The sequence below is a fragment of the Petromyzon marinus genome, chromosome 80 (assembly GCF_048934315.1).
Source record: "Petromyzon marinus isolate PM22_M1 ecotype Great Lakes invasive population chromosome 80, UKy_Petmar_22M1.pri1.0, whole genome shotgun sequence".
In the NCBI taxonomy this organism is placed as follows: Eukaryota; Metazoa; Chordata; class Hyperoartia; order Petromyzontiformes; family Petromyzontidae; genus Petromyzon; species Petromyzon marinus.
This window is the reverse complement of record NC_133746.1, coordinates 9,835,036-9,851,867: the sequence shown is the minus strand read 5'-3', so window position 1 is coordinate 9,851,867 and position 16,832 is coordinate 9,835,036. Positions and strand designations below refer to the sequence as shown.

General features: G+C 50.3%; 1 protein-coding gene across 4 annotated transcripts; it reads right to left on the bottom strand.

The window, feature by feature from the left end:
• Nucleotides 1–6,092: 6,092 nt before the first annotated feature.
• Nucleotides 6,093–16,812, bottom strand: LOC116957651 (uncharacterized). 4 transcript variants are annotated; one of them, XM_076057251.1, is made up of 4 exons: nucleotides 16,154–16,808; nucleotides 13,427–13,577; nucleotides 10,926–12,233; nucleotides 6,093–7,673 (listed from the first exon to the last, which is right to left on the bottom strand). In XM_076057251.1, exons 3-4 carry the CDS (start codon nucleotides 12,219–12,221, stop codon nucleotides 6,558–6,560), a joined length of 2,412 nt encoding a protein of 803 aa, XP_075913366.1. In that variant the 5' UTR covers nucleotides 12,222–12,233; nucleotides 13,427–13,577; nucleotides 16,154–16,808; the 3' UTR covers nucleotides 6,093–6,557. The 4 variants fall into 4 exon arrangements, with proteins under 4 accessions (XP_075913366.1, XP_075913365.1, XP_075913367.1 ...); XM_076057250.1 differs by having other exon boundaries at nucleotides 10,926–12,227; XM_076057252.1 differs by having other exon boundaries at nucleotides 10,926–12,227; nucleotides 16,165–16,808.
• Nucleotides 16,813–16,832: the final 20 nt, after the last annotated feature.

Below are 16,832 nucleotides of genomic sequence, written 5' to 3'. Positions count from 1 at the left end.
CGGGACCCGTGACGTGTTCGAGGTCGTTGCGGGGAGCCAGGAACGGGTGAAGTTTGGAGTTGGCACCCAGGGTAGGGGGAAATTAGCACCAGGCTAGGGTAGCCTGTGGGTGTGCTAGGGACCTCCCCAGTACCCTACCCCTGGGGGAGCGATGGGACCCCGGGGTAGGGGGAAATTAGCACCAGGCTAGGGTAGCCTGTGGGTGTGCTAGGGACCTCCCCAGTACCCTACCCCTGGGGGAGCGATGGGACCCCGGGGTAGGGGGAAATTATCACCAGGCTAGGGTAGCCTGTGGGTGTGCTAGGGACCTCCCTAGTACCCTTGGCCTGGGGGAGCGATGGGACCCCGGGGTAGGGGGAAATTAGCACCAGGCTCGGGGAGCCTGGGGGTGTGTAGGGACCTCCCCAGTACCCTTCTCCTGGGGGAGCGATGGGACCCAGGTTAGGGGGAAATTAGCACCAGGCTCGGGTAGCCTGTGGGTGTGCTAGGGACCTCCCCAGTACCCTACCCCTGGGGGAGCGATGGGACCCAGGTTAGGGGGAAATTAGCACCAGGCTAGGGTAGCCTGTGGGTGTGCTAGGGACCTCCCTAGTACCCTTGGCCTGGGGGAGCGATGGGACCCCGGGGTAGGGGGAAATTAGCACCAGGCTCGGGGAGCCTGGGGGTGTGTAGGGACCTCCCCAGTACCCTTCTCCTGGGTGAGCGATGGGACCCAGGTTAGGAGGAAATTAGCACCAGGCTAGGGGAGCCTGGGGGTCTGCTAGGGAATCCCCAGTACCCTTCTCCTGGGGGAGCGATGGGACCCAGGTTAGGGGGAAATTAGCACCAGGCTTGGGGAGCCTGGGGGTGTGTAGGGACCTCCCCAGTACCCTTCCCCTGGGAGTTGGGGTGTAGGCAGTGAGGGGACAGTACACAGAGTCGTGTGCGGAGAGGTATTTAATAAAACAACTGGCGTGAGCCCCTAATAAAACATGGCGTGAGCCCCTACATGAAGATCTGCCTCCGAGTCGTAATTTATGCCTCAACACAGAGACACTGGGTGGTGAGACACGGGTACAGATACACTGGGTAGTGAGACACTGCGAGTGAGACACTGGGTAGTGAGACACTGGTAGTGAGACACTGGGTAGTGCAAACCTGTGGACCCATACAGTTTTAGTTGGTATTCTTGTACAGGGGAATTGAGTTTTCAGGTCCAGGCGGCGTACAACCGTTTCAATAGACAAACATTTTGTCTTTGTGTTTCTCCCTTGTGATGGGACTTCGTAGGATGAACATTGAGATTTATATGGGGTATCAGGTGACCAGGGGTGGAAAAAACCTTAAACCTCATGGTTTTATTTGCAATACTCCCAGGTCAGTACTAGTCCTCCGACAAGTCCATGTCGTCGCCCTCGGACATAGAACTGCATTCGGCGAACGCTCTTGTGGTAGACCAACTTCTCCACCGAACTGGATGCCAAGCTGTCCCTGAGCTCGCTGTGTATGAAGCCCAAAGTTGAGAAGTTGCGCTCCGAGGCTGCAGAGGATGTCGCCAATCGTGAATAGCTTGACGCCGATCTTCTGAAGATCGGGCCAGGCCACGCCGTCAGACTGCCAATACTGCAAAGGTCTTAAGTCCCTTGAGTAGCATAATTAATCTGAACCTGCCGGCATCCTTCTGCTGCGCCGAAATGATGTACTCGGTGAGCTGCATAAAGAGTGCCTCTCACTTCTCATTATCAACCGCCGTCTCTTTGTTGATCGGTGTCTCCAGTAAGATGTTCTCCAGCTCTTTTCGATTAGCTGGGCTCAAGCCCTCTCCAATGATCGAGGATCTAACGCAAGTCCATGGGCCTTTCCGTACATGAACTGAAAGCGACTTGCTGCCAACTTGATGAGGTAGTTGATCTCTTCAGTGCTCACATGACCGTCTTCGTGCAGCTTGGCAAAACTTCAGCAAGGTGGGCGTGAAAATCCGGCAAGACTTCAGAGACTGGTATGGATTCGGATTGAAATTTGACAATCGATGCGTCGATGGGCGTGAGAATGGCAAGGGACTTCTGCAAGAGAGACGAAGTTGTCGCTCGTAATGATGGTCTTGATTCGCATGCGCTCTGATTTCTGAGCTGCCGTCCCCTTGATGAAGTCGTGAGCTGTGACAATGGAATGCAGAACCCTCTCCGACGACAACAGCGTCTCGCAACAGCCTTTGATCGTTCCCCAACGTGTAGGAGCCGGACGGACCAACGCTCGAACGCCAGCGATCTTCTGTTCAGCCTGCAGCTGTGCCTTGAGAACGTGACTGTTGTGAAACAATTTGACCGTGTCCGTGCACCCCACGCTATACTCAAGCAGGTACACGAACGGATAGTCGATCGAGTATGTGTGTTCTGTTTGGCCGGCTTTCCTCGTCTTCATGACGGAGAATATGTCCTTGACCAGCAAATGCAGACCATGCGGCGTACAGCCTTCGAGAGCTGTTCCCACGCATTCCTGTTGGTGGATGTGTTGTCGCTGACCGCGCCAGCGAATGTAGTCTTCGGATGGGACGCCATCACACGTTCAAGATCCGAGGCGATCCAGTTAGTGTTGTGGCCCTGCTCCCCAGTGGACACCGACTCAAGAAGCAACATTGTGGGCGGCGATGTGACCATGTAGTCCACAATTGGACCATTCTTGATGTTTGACCACGCATCAGATGTCAGGCAAACGGTCCTATTGTCCAGGACGGTGTCAACCTTCTTCATGTCGATGTACGCACTGCTGAGCGATGGTCCGGCCAGCAACTTCCTGTTCGGCAGCACTGCATCTGGGCAAAGGGCCTTGACAGCCATCACCAGGTTCTCTTCCTCGACCCGCTTGACCGACGTGCCTGAGACGAAGAAATGCATTGCTATGGCCTGCTCCAACTTCCCCTTCGTTCGCTTATCGAGCTTGGGTATTAGCCGATCTTTGATCGATCCTTGCTTCATCGACGAAGCGTTCGATGTAGATGGAGTTGAGCTGTCGCTTGCCTTCGATGGCTTCGCCCGCTTCTCGTTTGACGCAGACCACTCGGGACGATAACCTATCTCGGTGCCATTCATTGCCCTCCGAAAAGCGGCGCATGCATTCAGGTGCCTCATCGCCCCGCTCACTCTTCTTGTGATGGTTGAATGTGGTGCGACAATGTTTGCAGCCGGCACTCTTCAACTTGTGCGGTTCCGGATCATCGGTGTAGTGCCAAAACTGGCCCATCGGGCGTCCTCTGGCCTTCCCTGCGTTCGCCAACGCCTCGTTGGCAACTCCATCATTCTCCGCGTCGGCCACTCCATTCTTCTCCATCACAATTACGACATCACTATCACATTCTTCGGAATCGAGTAAATCCTCATCCAGGTTCTGATCCATGATTCTGCTCGTGGTGGAAATTGGGTTCGCTTGATGACGCTGGTAACTCAGGTAATGGCGATATTTATGATTTCCGGGCTCCGGCCTTCCGCAGTCTGTTACTTCAGTCAAAATTCCTGCAAAAACCAAAATGGCGTCTTTTTATAATGAACCTCAAAACCTCACCCTAACTGGCCCTTCGTGATAGGTTTTTTTTATTTTAACCTTATCAAACTTAATTGTTTTAAACCTTATCTTGCCACCCATGGGGGTGACCAACAAGGTCTGAATTTGTAATAAGCCAGCATCAGGACTCAAGGTAGGTTAAATAAAACGGATGTTTCTATTTGCTACTTTATTTTGTTTTATTTACTATGCAGTATTTTGTTTACAGTGTTTCATGCAAATGTACAATATTTCTTCTTGTGAGTTATAACAATGCTTCCATTTTTTGTTTAACCGTAACGCATTTCGTATGGACATTTAAAAGACAGTACATAATTGTGTTGTGACCTATGAACTGTTCAACTTACGAATGGGCCTCAGGAACTACCGTAATTGTGTTCGTAAGTTGAGCACTGCTCGAATGTTGAACTTTTTTCGTGCCGTACGAAGCCAACTGTGCTTCTTGGAGATACGAGATGCAGTCAGATGCAGTCGGCCAGACCCCGACGCCTTCCTTCAGTTATCAAAAGACTGCTGTGATAACCCTGAAGTTTCCATTCCGCCACCTCCGATTAGCATGGTTGGCTTGTTCAACATCCATACCGATCTACGTGACTTTACCGAAAGACCGAAAGAGTACAAGTATTCATACCTGTTTCTAGGTAAGGCCCACTAAGAGACCTGGCCACAAATAATAGCTCAACGGAGTGGCTTATCATCACGTGGAAATTCATAGCGGCAGACAAATCCTCTAAACGCGCGGCGATGTTGATTCCACTGTGAACATTTTTTTTGTTCCTGGGTAGTGTTATTTCCTAATTACTTATGCCTCAAAAGTACAGAAAGTAGCAATTATTCCCCACAAACTTTGCTTTTGTGACCAGGACAGTGATATTTGGAAATCTACCTATTATCAATGAGAAAATGGGCGAATTTGTGTCTTTTTGTTCACAAAGTCAGAAGAAACCAACATGAATCACAATGAACATGTATTTATACTAAAGTAATACAAAAATGACTACAAAAGATTGAGACACCAATGCGGAAGAACCACAGGCGGGACTGGCCACAGCGAACCGAGTTCTCTGATAGGGAGGAACAAGGTCAAGTGGGAACCACTGGTGGACCCCCGGAAGGTTGCGATGCCACCACTGCACATCAAATTGGGCCTTATGAAACAATTTGTCAGAGCTGTAGATAAGGAGTTGGCAGCCTTCAAGTACCTTCAAGACTTTTTCCCTAAGCTGTCCGAGGCAAAGGTCAAAGCCGGTGTCTTCGTCGGACCACAGATAAAGAAGATTCTCGAGTACAATTAATTCCCCAAGAAGCTCACGAGTAAGGAGAAAGCGGCTTGGAACAGCTTTGTTGCAGTGGTTCGTGGCTTCCTGGGCAATCACAAGGTCGAAAACGACGTTGAGCTGGTTGAGATTCTGGTGAAGAACTACGGCACAATGAGCTGTAGGATGTCCCTCAAAGTCCATATCCTTGATCCTCATATTGAAAAATTCAAGAACATGGGAGTGTGCTCGGAGGAGCAAGGCGAGTGCTTCCACCAGGATATACTGGACTTTGACCGAGAACATGATGGAAAACTACATTTGGGGGCTGATTTGTGAAGGTGATTTACAGTATAATCGTAAATCTCGAAATACTACTCACTTGTAAATCATTTGTAGTCATGTTTGTATTACTTTAGTATAAACACGTTAATTAGATTCATGTTGTTCTTTTTCTGACTTTATGTGAACGAAAAGACACAAATTCACCCCTTTTCTAATTGAAAATAGGTAATTTTCAGAAGATCACTGTCCTGGTCACAAACGCAAAGTTTGTGGGGAATAACAGCCATTTTTTAAACTTTTTAGGTATAAGCAATTACGAAATAACATTTACTACCCAGGAACAAACATTGTTACATAGTTTTCTAAATGTGGAGGGAAAACCCAAAAAACCCGGAGAAAAATCCACGCAACCACGGGGAGAGGGAGGCATGCAAACTCCAAATATACAAAAGGCGTCGCGGTCGGGATCAGACCCACGATCTCCTGCATAATAGGCGAGGGAGTTAATATCTCACCAACTCTCAAAAGGCCCAGGCTTACCGCTCGACCCCCCCCCCCCCCCCCCCCCGTGAACATCTGAACATGGATTCACCGTGAAGGGCTGTCGATGACCACCGGGCATGGTTTGAAGGACACAATCTCAGGTGTAAGTCGACGGGACCGTGTGTCTCTCCCGCCCCGGGGAGCTGCCAGACGTGGTTCTTGCTGGAGTGTGGCGCTCTGGCCATGTCTTGAAGACAGAGGGTGGCTTTCCATCCGTGCAAAAAAGCTTCATAGGTTATCGGATTTCTCCAGGATAAATAAAGATTCTGATTCTGATTTCTTGCCACAGAGGATCCTCCAGTGTTTGACGAGTGGAGCGTTAAATCTTCAAAAAGTATCAAGACGGGGATTAGCGCTGCATAAAACTGCATTTGCAAATGTGATTTGTAACTTTCACCTTTAGCCGCACGTCCGATTAGCACGGTTGGCTGTGCACGGTGCGAAAGAAGTTCAACATACATACATCGATAGTTCACTTTTAATGCGCCAATTTTATTGAGGGACTGTGTGTTGTCTTGGTGTGTTCTGGGACTGTTTTCGATGTTGTTTTGCTGCCTTGCCTAAGCTTGGGAAATTGGTGCACTTATGCAATTAGAACTTATACTTTATCTATTTAATTTATTTTAGTGACTTGCTTACCTTTCCAATACATTGCACTCCTATCGTGTTGCTGTACTGTTTGCTGTTGCAACTTTATGACCTGCCCTGCCCCTATTGGACATCTGTGAAAAAGAGCGTCATAACTCATCGGATTTCTCCAGGATAAATATTCTGAATCCGAATGTGTTTTCATCTCACGCACACACACGCACACACATGCACGCACACATGCACACACGTCGCGTCTGTGAATTACGGCAGATACATGTTTGGAAATAATCTAAGAAGTTAATTTCGCCACGAGTGTCCTCATCTCACACCACGCATGAGGAACTTCTAGCAAATTTCCAGACCACGCGGGTTTGTACCCATGTCACTGTCCTCCTGCTGCTGCCTAATGTTTGATGACGTTGCATTCTGCTCCTTGTGCGACCTCTCGTGCTGACGCAGGTTGTCCAGCTCTGTGAACGCCTCACCGCACTCTGAACACAGAAGTGGCTTCTGCTCGTGAGACCTCTCGTGTCGACGCAGGCTGTCCAGCTCTGTGAACGCCTCACCGCACTCTGAACACAGCAGTGGCTTCTGCTCGTGCGACCTCTCGTGTCGACGCAGGCTGTCCAGCTCCGTGAACGCCTCGCCGCACTCTGAACACAGCAGTGGCTTCTGCTCCTCGTGAGACCTCTCGTGCTGACGCAGGCTGTCCAGCTCCGTGAACACCTCGCCGCACTCGGAGCACACGTGCGGCGCGTCGTTGGTGTGCGTCTTCTCGTGGGTATGGAGGGCGCCCAGCCTGGTGTACGACCTCTCGCATCGCTTGCACTTGTAGTCTTTCTTCTTACAAAGGTGAACCCTCTGGTGGCTGCACAGGTCCTTGGCGTGCGTGAACACCTTGTCACACACCGTGCACACGTACGGCCGCTCGTCGGCGTGCGTCATCTCGTGGCACTCAAGGAACCGCAGGTTGGCGAACACCTTGCCGCACGCGTCGCACTCGAACGGCTTCTTGCCGTTGTGCACCGCCCGGTGGCTCTGAACGCTCTGCAGGGTGGCGAACACCTTGGTGCACACGGGGCACTTGTAGGTCTTCTCGGAGGTGTGCGACTTCTCGTGCGATCTGAGGGTGCCCAAGTGCGCGAAAACCTTGCCGCACGTAGCGCACTTGTTGGGCTTCTCGGAGGTGTGCGACTTCTCGTGCCTTCTGAGCTTGCCAAAGTGCGCGAAAACATTGCCGCACGTAGAGCACTTGTAGGGCTTCTCGCCCGTGTGAATCCTCTCGTGGATGCTGAGCGTGCGCCGGCAGTAGGTGCTGTAGGAGCACCACCCGCACTGGAAGTACTCCACCCCGATCTGCCGCCCGTGTTGCTTCATGTGGTCCTGCAGCGCTGCGTGGCTGATGAGCACCCACTTGCACAGCGGGCACTGCAGCAGCTTCCCCTCGTCCGACATCGCGCCCTGCAAGTGGGGGGGTGGGGTACAAGCACGCACGTGTCGACGTGTGTACGTTGAACTTATTTATCACCGTACGTAGCGTATAGTGTATAGTTGGGTAATGTAGCCCGCATGCCCAGCCACCGCATGCCTAAACAGCTTTTGTTCGGCCGGTTAGAGGCGTCTAAATGGGTGCGGCACTGGCTAGCGAAGAGATGGAGTGATGTGGTACAGGAGGATGTGGAGCTGAGTGGACTTGCCGATGACCGGTACCAGCGGTGCCGTTGCCGATCATTGTTTTTACGCTGTGGGCTCACACGAAATTAATTTTTCCAAGACGGAGGTACTCTTTAAACCTACCGGCTACCGTCAGACATTTGTTCATGAAGCCATCCAGATATATAAACACAGACAACACAACTTCAACCGAGAGGATGGGTACAAACTGAGCAATCATTGGAAGGACGTTATTAACCAGGTAAAGTCTTCACTGACTGTGATGTGTCCATGCAACTTGCCTATGGCAGCTGTTATTTCGACTCTCTGTATCTCTATGCCTCTCTCTTAGATCTCTCATGTTCAAATGTCCGTTGCATTGCACTCTCATGCCTTTGGATTGCACTCTCATGCCCACATGTCTTTCGGATTACACTCTCATACTCACAGGCCCTTTGGATTACACCCGTTGAGTTGCACTCCCTCGTCGAGGAGGCAGCTCTCCTTTTCTACAGTTACATGCTAATCTCTCACATTAACATCATGCCAATCTCTCACATTAACATGCTAATCCCTCACATTAACATAGCCACTTCCATGCCCTCTAATTTCTCACATTAACATCATGCTAATGTCTCACATTAACATCATGCTAACATCTCACATTAACATTATGCTAATCTCTCACATTAACATAGCCACTTCCGTGCCCTCTAATTTCTCACATTAACATCAACAGCCCCCGGACACTTCTCTATGACACTTGAGCTGCACCCATTTCAAACCTTTTAAAACAGCCTGTCCCAGCAGCAGGCCACGCTTTCCCACCTGACGACGGACGCTTGTGTTGCGCCCGAAACGTCGTGATTTATTTTATTTTATACCTACAGTATGTGCTTTCTTGAGCAGGGGGACCTTGCGGGCGCTGCAGGATTTTAGTCCTTCACGGCGTAGTGTGTTACCAATTGTTTTCTTGGTGACTATGGTCCCAGCTGCCTTGAGATCATTGACAAGATACTCCCGTGTAGCTCTGGTGAGATCTTGCATGGAGCCCCAGGCCGAGGGAGATTGGCAGTTCTTTTGTGTTTTTCCCATTTGCGAATAATCGCACCAACTGTTGTCACCTTCTCACCAAGCTGCTTGGCAATGGTCTTGTAGCCCATTCCAGCCTAGTGTAGCTCTACAATCTTGTCCCTGACATTCTTGGGGAGCTCTTTGGTCTTGGCCATGGTGGAGAGTTTGGAATCTGATTGATTGATTGCTTCTGTGGACAGGTGTCTTTTATACAGGTAACAAGCTGAGATTAGGAGCACTCCCTTTAAGAGTGTGCTCCTAATCTCAGCTCGTTACCTGTATAAAAGACACCTGAGAGCCAGAAATCTTTCTGATTGAGAGGGGGTCAAATACTTATTTCCCTCATTAAAATGCAACTCAATTTATAACATTTTTGACATGCGTTTTTCTGGATTTTGTTGTTGTTATTCTGTCTCTCACTGTTCAAATAAACCTACCATTAAAATTATAGACTGATCATTTCTTTGTCAGTGGGCAAACGTACAAAATCAGCAGGGGATCAAATACTTTTTTCCCTCACTGTACGTGACTTCACCGAAAGAACCAAAGAGTATGGATTCCTGCAGTCACGAAAGCTTCAAATCAAGATTGAAGTTCCTTGGTTTGACAGATTTTATGACGGCTGGATTTATTAGAAGAGTGTGGGACGACTGATGAGAAAAGTTTGTTGAAGTGGTTGGCGATGTTATTGTTGTTTGATGGATTTGTTTTTGAAAGTGATTGCACAATTGGGTGGCGATTTGGAGTGTCCATCTCAGGGTTTGATGGTCTTCCAAAGTTTTGTTGAGTTTTTGCGGTGGTCAAAAGATTCAACAAACTCGTGCCAGCGTTCTGTTTTGGCTCGATTGATTAGCTTTGTGATTTCAATATTGAAGGCTGGGAGTGAGTGGTGGTGATGTAGGATTTTTAGTCCTAATAGTGTTTCGTTGGTTTATTAGCATCGAGGCTTCTTTAGAGAGGCACAGGTGTTGCTTGCAGCAACCCGCCGGGACGGGGCGCTTAGTGGGAGTTGCGATGATGTTTCTGAAAATCTTTTCGGATGTGTGGATATGGTTGATGTTGTCGGCGAATAATGCTTCTGATTCTGAAGTAAAAAGTGGCCAGTTAGCTTTTTGAAAGTTGTAAAACGAGCGGTTTTTAGGAGTTTGTGAAGGCTTGGTGGCATCGAGGGTCAACACGATAGGTAGGTGGTCGGATCCAAGGGCCGTAATGACTCGCCAGTCGATTGATGAAAGGAGGTTTCCTGATGCTATTGAGATCTGGTGAGGATGAAGAAGGGCCAGATGACGGAACTCCGGTTTGATTCTTTTCATTGAGTACCCCATAGGGGGAGCCGTTCAAGATGTCGGCAAAGAGGTTGCCACATGCATCTGAAAGGGAAGAGTTATCATCGGCAAAACCATTATCCTCCTCACCATCACCATCCTCACCGACACCACCACCACCATCCTCACCATCCTCACCATCATCATCATCAACACCATCATCACCATCTTAACCATCACCATCCTCACCATCACCATCTTCACCATCATCCTTACCACCACCATCCTCACCATCATCACCATCATCACCATCCTCACTATAACCATCATTCTCACTACCACCATCATCACCACCATCCTCACCATCACCATCCTCACCATCACCATCCTCACCATCAACACAATCCTCACCATCATCCTCACCATCATCATCACCATCCTCACCATCATCATCACCATCCTCACCATCATCCTCACCACCACCATCCTCATCACACTACCATCCTCACCATCATCCTCACCATCATCATCCTCACCATGATCACCAACACCACCACCACCATCCTCACCATACCACCATCCTCACCATCATCTTCACCATCATTCTCACTACCACCACCAATACCATCACCATCCTCACCATCATCCTCACCACAAATACCATCACCACCACCATCCTCACCATCATCACCACCACCATCCTAACCACCACCATCCTCACCATCATCACCATCCTCGTGTGAGACCTCTCGTGCTGACGCAGGCTGTCCAGCTCCGTGAACGCCTCACCGCACTCTGAACACAGCAGTGGCTTCTGGTCCTTGTGAGTCCTCTCGTGCTGACGCAGGCTGTCCAGTTCCGTGAACGCCTCACCGCACTCTGAACACAGCAGTGGTTTCTGCTCCTTGTGAGACCTCTCGTGCTGACGCAGGCTGTCCAGTTCCGTGAACGCCTCACCGCACTCTGAACACAGCAGTGGCTTCTGGTCCTTGTGAGTCCTCTCGTGCTGACGCAGGCTGTCCAGCTCCGTGAACGCCTCACCGCACTCTGAACACAGCAGTGGCTTCTGGTCCTTGTGAGACCTCTCGTGCTGACGCAGGCTGTCCAGCTCCGTGAACGCCTCACCGCACTCTGAACACAGCAGTGGCTTCTGGTCCTTGTGAGTCCTCTCGTGCTGACGCAGGCTGTCCAGCTCCGTGAACGCCTCGCCACACTCTGAGCACAGCAGTGGCTTCTGTTCCTCGTGAGTCCTCTCGTGCTGATGCAGGCTGTCCAGCTCAGTGAACACCTCGCCGCACTCTGAACACACGTGCGGCGCGTCGTTGGCGTGCGTCTTCTCGTGGGTACGGAGGGCGCCCAGCCTGGTGTACGACCTCTCGCATCGCTTGCACTTGTAGCCCTTCCTCTTACAAAGGTGAACCCTCTGGTGGCTGCACAGGTCCTTGGCGTGCGTGAACACCTTGTCACACACCGTGCACACGTACGGCCGCTCGTCGGCGTGCGTCATCTCGTGGCACTCAAGGAACCGCAGGTTGGCGAACACCTTGCCGCACGCGTCGCACTCGAACGGCTTCTTGCCGTTGTGCACCGCCCGGTGGCTCTGAACGTTCTGCAGGGTGGCGAACACCTTGGTGCACACGGGGCACTTGTAGGTCTTCTCGGAGGTGTGCGACTTCTCGTGCGATCTGAGGGTGCCCAAGTTCACGAAAACCTTGCCGCACGTAGCGCACTTGTTGGGCTTCTCGGAGGTGTGCGTCCGCTTGTGCTTATTGAGCGGTCCCATCTCGGTGAAGGCCTTGCCGCACGTAGCGCACTTGTAGGGCTTCTCGCCCGTGTGGATCCTCTCGTGGATGCTGAGCGTGCGCCGGCAGTAGGTGCTGTAGGAGCACCACCTGCACTGGAAGTACTCCACCCCGATCTGCCGCCCGTGCTGCTTCATGTGGTCCTGCAGCGCTGCGTGGCTGATGAGCACCCACTTGCACAGCGAGCACTGCAGCAGCTTCCCCTCATCCGACATCGCGCCCTGCAAGTGGGGGGGTGGGGGATGGGGGTACAAGCACGCGCGTGTCGACGTGTGTACGTTGAACTTATTTATCACCGTACGTAGCGTATAGTGTATAGTTGGGTCATGTAGCCCGCATGCCCAGCCACCGCATGCCTAAACGGCTTTTGTTCGGCCGGTTAGAGGCGTCTAAATGGGCGCGGCACTGGCTAGAAAAGAGATGGAGTGATGTGGTACAGGAGGATGTGGCGATGAGTGGACTTGCCGATGACCGGTACCAGCGGCTGGAGTTGCCGATCATTGTTTTAACGCTGTGGGTTCACACGAAATAGATTTTTCCAAGAAGGAGATACTCTGCAAACCTACCGGCTACCGTCAGAGATTTGTTCATGAAGCCATCCAGATATATAAACACAGACAACACAACTTCAACCGAGAGGATGGGTACAAACTGAGCAATCATTGGAAGGACGTTATTAACCAGGTAAAGTCTTCACTGACTGTGATGTGTCCATGCAACCTGCCTATGTCAGCTGTTATTTCGACTCTGTATCTCTCTCTCTCTATGCATCTCTCTTAGATCTCTCATGCTCACATGTCCGCTGCATTGCACTCTCATGCCTTTGGATTGCACTCTCATGCTCACGTCTTTTGGATTACACTCTCATACTCACAGGCCCTTTGGATTACACCCGTTGGGTTGCACTCCCTCGTCGAGGAGGCCGCTCTCCTTTTCTACAGTTACATGCTAATCTCTCACATTAACATCATGCCAATCTCTCACATTAACATAGCCACTTCCGTGTCCTCTAATTTCTCACATTAACATCACTAGCCCCGGCCACTTCTCTATGACCCTTGGGCTACACCCATTTCAAACCTTTTAAAAGTCTGCCCCAGCAGCAGGCCACGCTTTCCCACTTGACGACGGACGCTTGTGTTGCGCCTGAAACGTCGTGATTTATTTTATTTTTAAGAGTGTGCTCCTAATCTCAGCTCGTTACCTGTATAAAAAGACACCTGGGAGCCAGAAGATTTTCTGATTGAGAGGGGCTCAAATACTTATTTCCCTCATTAAAATGCAAATCAATTTATAACATTTTTTACATGCGTTTTCTGGATTTTTTTGTTGTTATTTTGACATGCGTTTTTCTGGATTTTGTTGTTATTCTGTCAACACAATAGGTAGGTGGTTGGATCCAAGGGCCGTAAAGACTTGCCAGTCGATTGATGAAAGGTCTCCTGACGCTATTGAGATATCTGGTGAGGATGAAGAAGGGCCAGATGACGGAACTCCGGTTTGATTCTTTTCACTGAGAACTCCATAGGGGGGGCCTTTCAAGATGTCGGCAAAGCGGTCGCCACGTGCATCTGAAAAGGAAGAGTTCATCATCATCAACACCATCATCACCATCATCCTCACCATCATCCTCACCATCATCCTCACCACACCACCATCCTCACTATCACCATGATTCTCACTACCACCACCACAATACCATCACCATCCTCACCACAAATACCATCACTACCACCATCCTCACCATCCTCACCATCATCACCACCATCACCACCATCACCATCATCCTCACCACCATCACCAACACCACCACCACCATCCTCACGATCACCATCATTCTCACTACCACCACCGCCAATACCATCACCATCCTCACCACAAATACCATCAACAGCATCCCACCATTCCCATCCTCACCACCATCACCATCCTCACCATCATCATCATCATCCTCACCATCATCATCAACACCATCATCATCCTCACCACCATCCTCACCATCCTCACCATCATCATGATCCTCACCACCATCCTCACCATCATCACCATCATCATCCTCACCATCATCACCATCCTCACCACACCACCATCATTCTCACTACCACCACCACTATCCTCACCATCCTATCACCATCATTCTCACTACCACCACCACTACCATCACCATCCTCACCATCATCCTCACCACAAATACCATCACTACTACCATCCTCACCATCATCACCACCACCATCACCTTCCTCACCACAAATACCATCACTACCACCATCCTCACCATCATCCTCACCATCACCATCCTCACCACCACCGCCATCCTCACCATCACCACCACCATCCTCACCATCACCACCCTCACCACCCTCACCACCATCACCACCCTCACCATCATCACCACCCTCACCATCATCACCATCATCACCATCCTCACCATCACCACCATCACCACCATCACCACCATCACCACCATCAACACCATCCTCATCATCCTCACCATCACCACCATCACCACCATCACCACCATCCTCACCATCCTCACCATCACCACCATACTCACCATCCTCACCATCACCACCATACCACCATCGTCACCATCATCACCATCACTACCATCACCACCATACTCACCATCACCATCGTCACCATCACCATCCTCACCATCATTACCATCCTCACCATCACCACCATACTCACCATCACCATCCTCACCATACTCTCCATCACCATCCTCACCATACTCACCATCACCATCCTCATGCATTCACATTGTTACATTCACATTGTTTTTCCGTTTAACACGTAGGCTTTCGCTCATTCATTGTTTTTCAGAGCCGTGTCTGAGCAGAGGGCCCGAAGTGCTCCCAAACTCCCGATCGACCAGCAAACAAACGGCATCGGAATTTTTATTTTGTGCTGGAGGGAATGCTTTGAGCTCCAAAAGCTCTTTCAGTTCCGCGCGCACACGGTCCAGTCGACAAGATCTGGCCCACGCGCGCTCTGGACACGTAACAACATCAATATTCTTGGTTCTTTCGGTAAAGTCACGTAGGAAGGGAAACAATAAAATAATACAAATATATAAAACATATTTTTATTATTTTATTGTTTCCGTTATTGGTTCTTTCGGTAAAGTCACGTAGAAAGGGAAACAATAATAAAATACAAATATATAAAACATATTTTTATTATTTTATTGTTTCCGTTATCGGTTCTTTCGGTAAAGTCACGTAGAAAGGGAAACAATAAAATATATAAAACATATATATTATTTTATTGTTTCCATTCTACGTGGTGGTGGTGGTGACTTTACCGAAAGCACCAAAGAATACGAATCCCCGCAGTCACGAAAGCTTTAAATCAAAGCAACGTCAATGCGAATCCACTTGACGATCGGGGCGTTATATTGAACATGCTTCACCACGCCGGCCGGGGGTGGGTTTGTGAAGGCGTGGGGCCATAGAAGTCCTATCGTGTGCAGTACAACAATGTGCTTTGGCCCCAACGGCCTCTGCCATCACACCACGTGGCTCCGCGGAATGTCGCCGCGAACGCCCGTCATGCACGGCGGTCGTCCATCCGAGCACGGTCACATGGTCACTTTCAGATGCTTTTCTTGTTCCTGTTTTGGTTTTAGTTTGCTTGTTTGTTTGTTGTGGTTGCACCCGATTCAAGAGACGAATGGCTCACAGGGCTATAGCAAAATAAATCAACAACGAACCACCACCGTCGCCACCATCCTCGCCACCATCATCCTCACCATCGTCACCATCCTCGCCATCACCACCATCATCCTCAGGATCGTCACCATCACCATCATCACAATCACCACCATCCTCACCATCGCCACCATCCTCACCACCACCACCATCCTCACCATCGCCGCCATCCTCACCATCACCGCCATCCTCACCGCCATCCTCACCACCACCATCATCACCACCATCGTCACCATCACCACCATCATCACCACCACCACCATCATCACCACCATCGTCACCATCACCACCATCCTCACCATCCTCATCATCCTCACCATCATCACCATCCTCACCGCCATCCTCACCATCACCACCATTCTCACCATCACCACCATCATCACCACCATTCTCACCATCACCATTACCATCATCACCATCACCACCATCCTCACCTCCTTCTCACCTCCGCAGGCGACTCCAGCCCCTCGTCACCGCCCCCCCAACTCGGCTCCGACATCCCAGTGACGTGACGCCATCGCGACCCAGAACATGACGCCAATGCTACCTAGGACAACATGACGTCATTGCGACCCAGGCCAACATGACGCCCAATCCGGCGTGCGCCCACGATCCGCCCATTGCCGAATCGCTTGACCCCGTGACCCCTGACCGGACATCTGTGGCAACAACAAAAAGAGCTTCGTAGCTCATCGAATTCCTCCGCCGACCGCAGTCTAAAAAAATAAAGATTCCGATTAAAAAATAAAGCGTTTCCCGGATGTTCTGACGGTGACGTCACGACACAGCGCGGTGACATGACGTCAAAAAGCCGCGTCTCCAGCTTTTGAGCGAGTTTATGTTTGACGTCACCGGGACAGGGCAATCAGCCAAATGCATTTACATCATCAGCCATGTTCATACCGCTGCTGCATGAAGCTCCCCCCCTCCCCCATCCAACACAGGACGGCGATTAGACCCATAACATCAGAGCACACTGAAGTACAGTCCAACATTATCACTAGTGAGACATTGGTAGTGAGACACTGGGTAGTGAGACATTGGTAGTGAGAGACTGGGTAGTGAGACACTGCTAGTGAGACACTGGGTAGTGAGACACTGGGTAGTGAGACA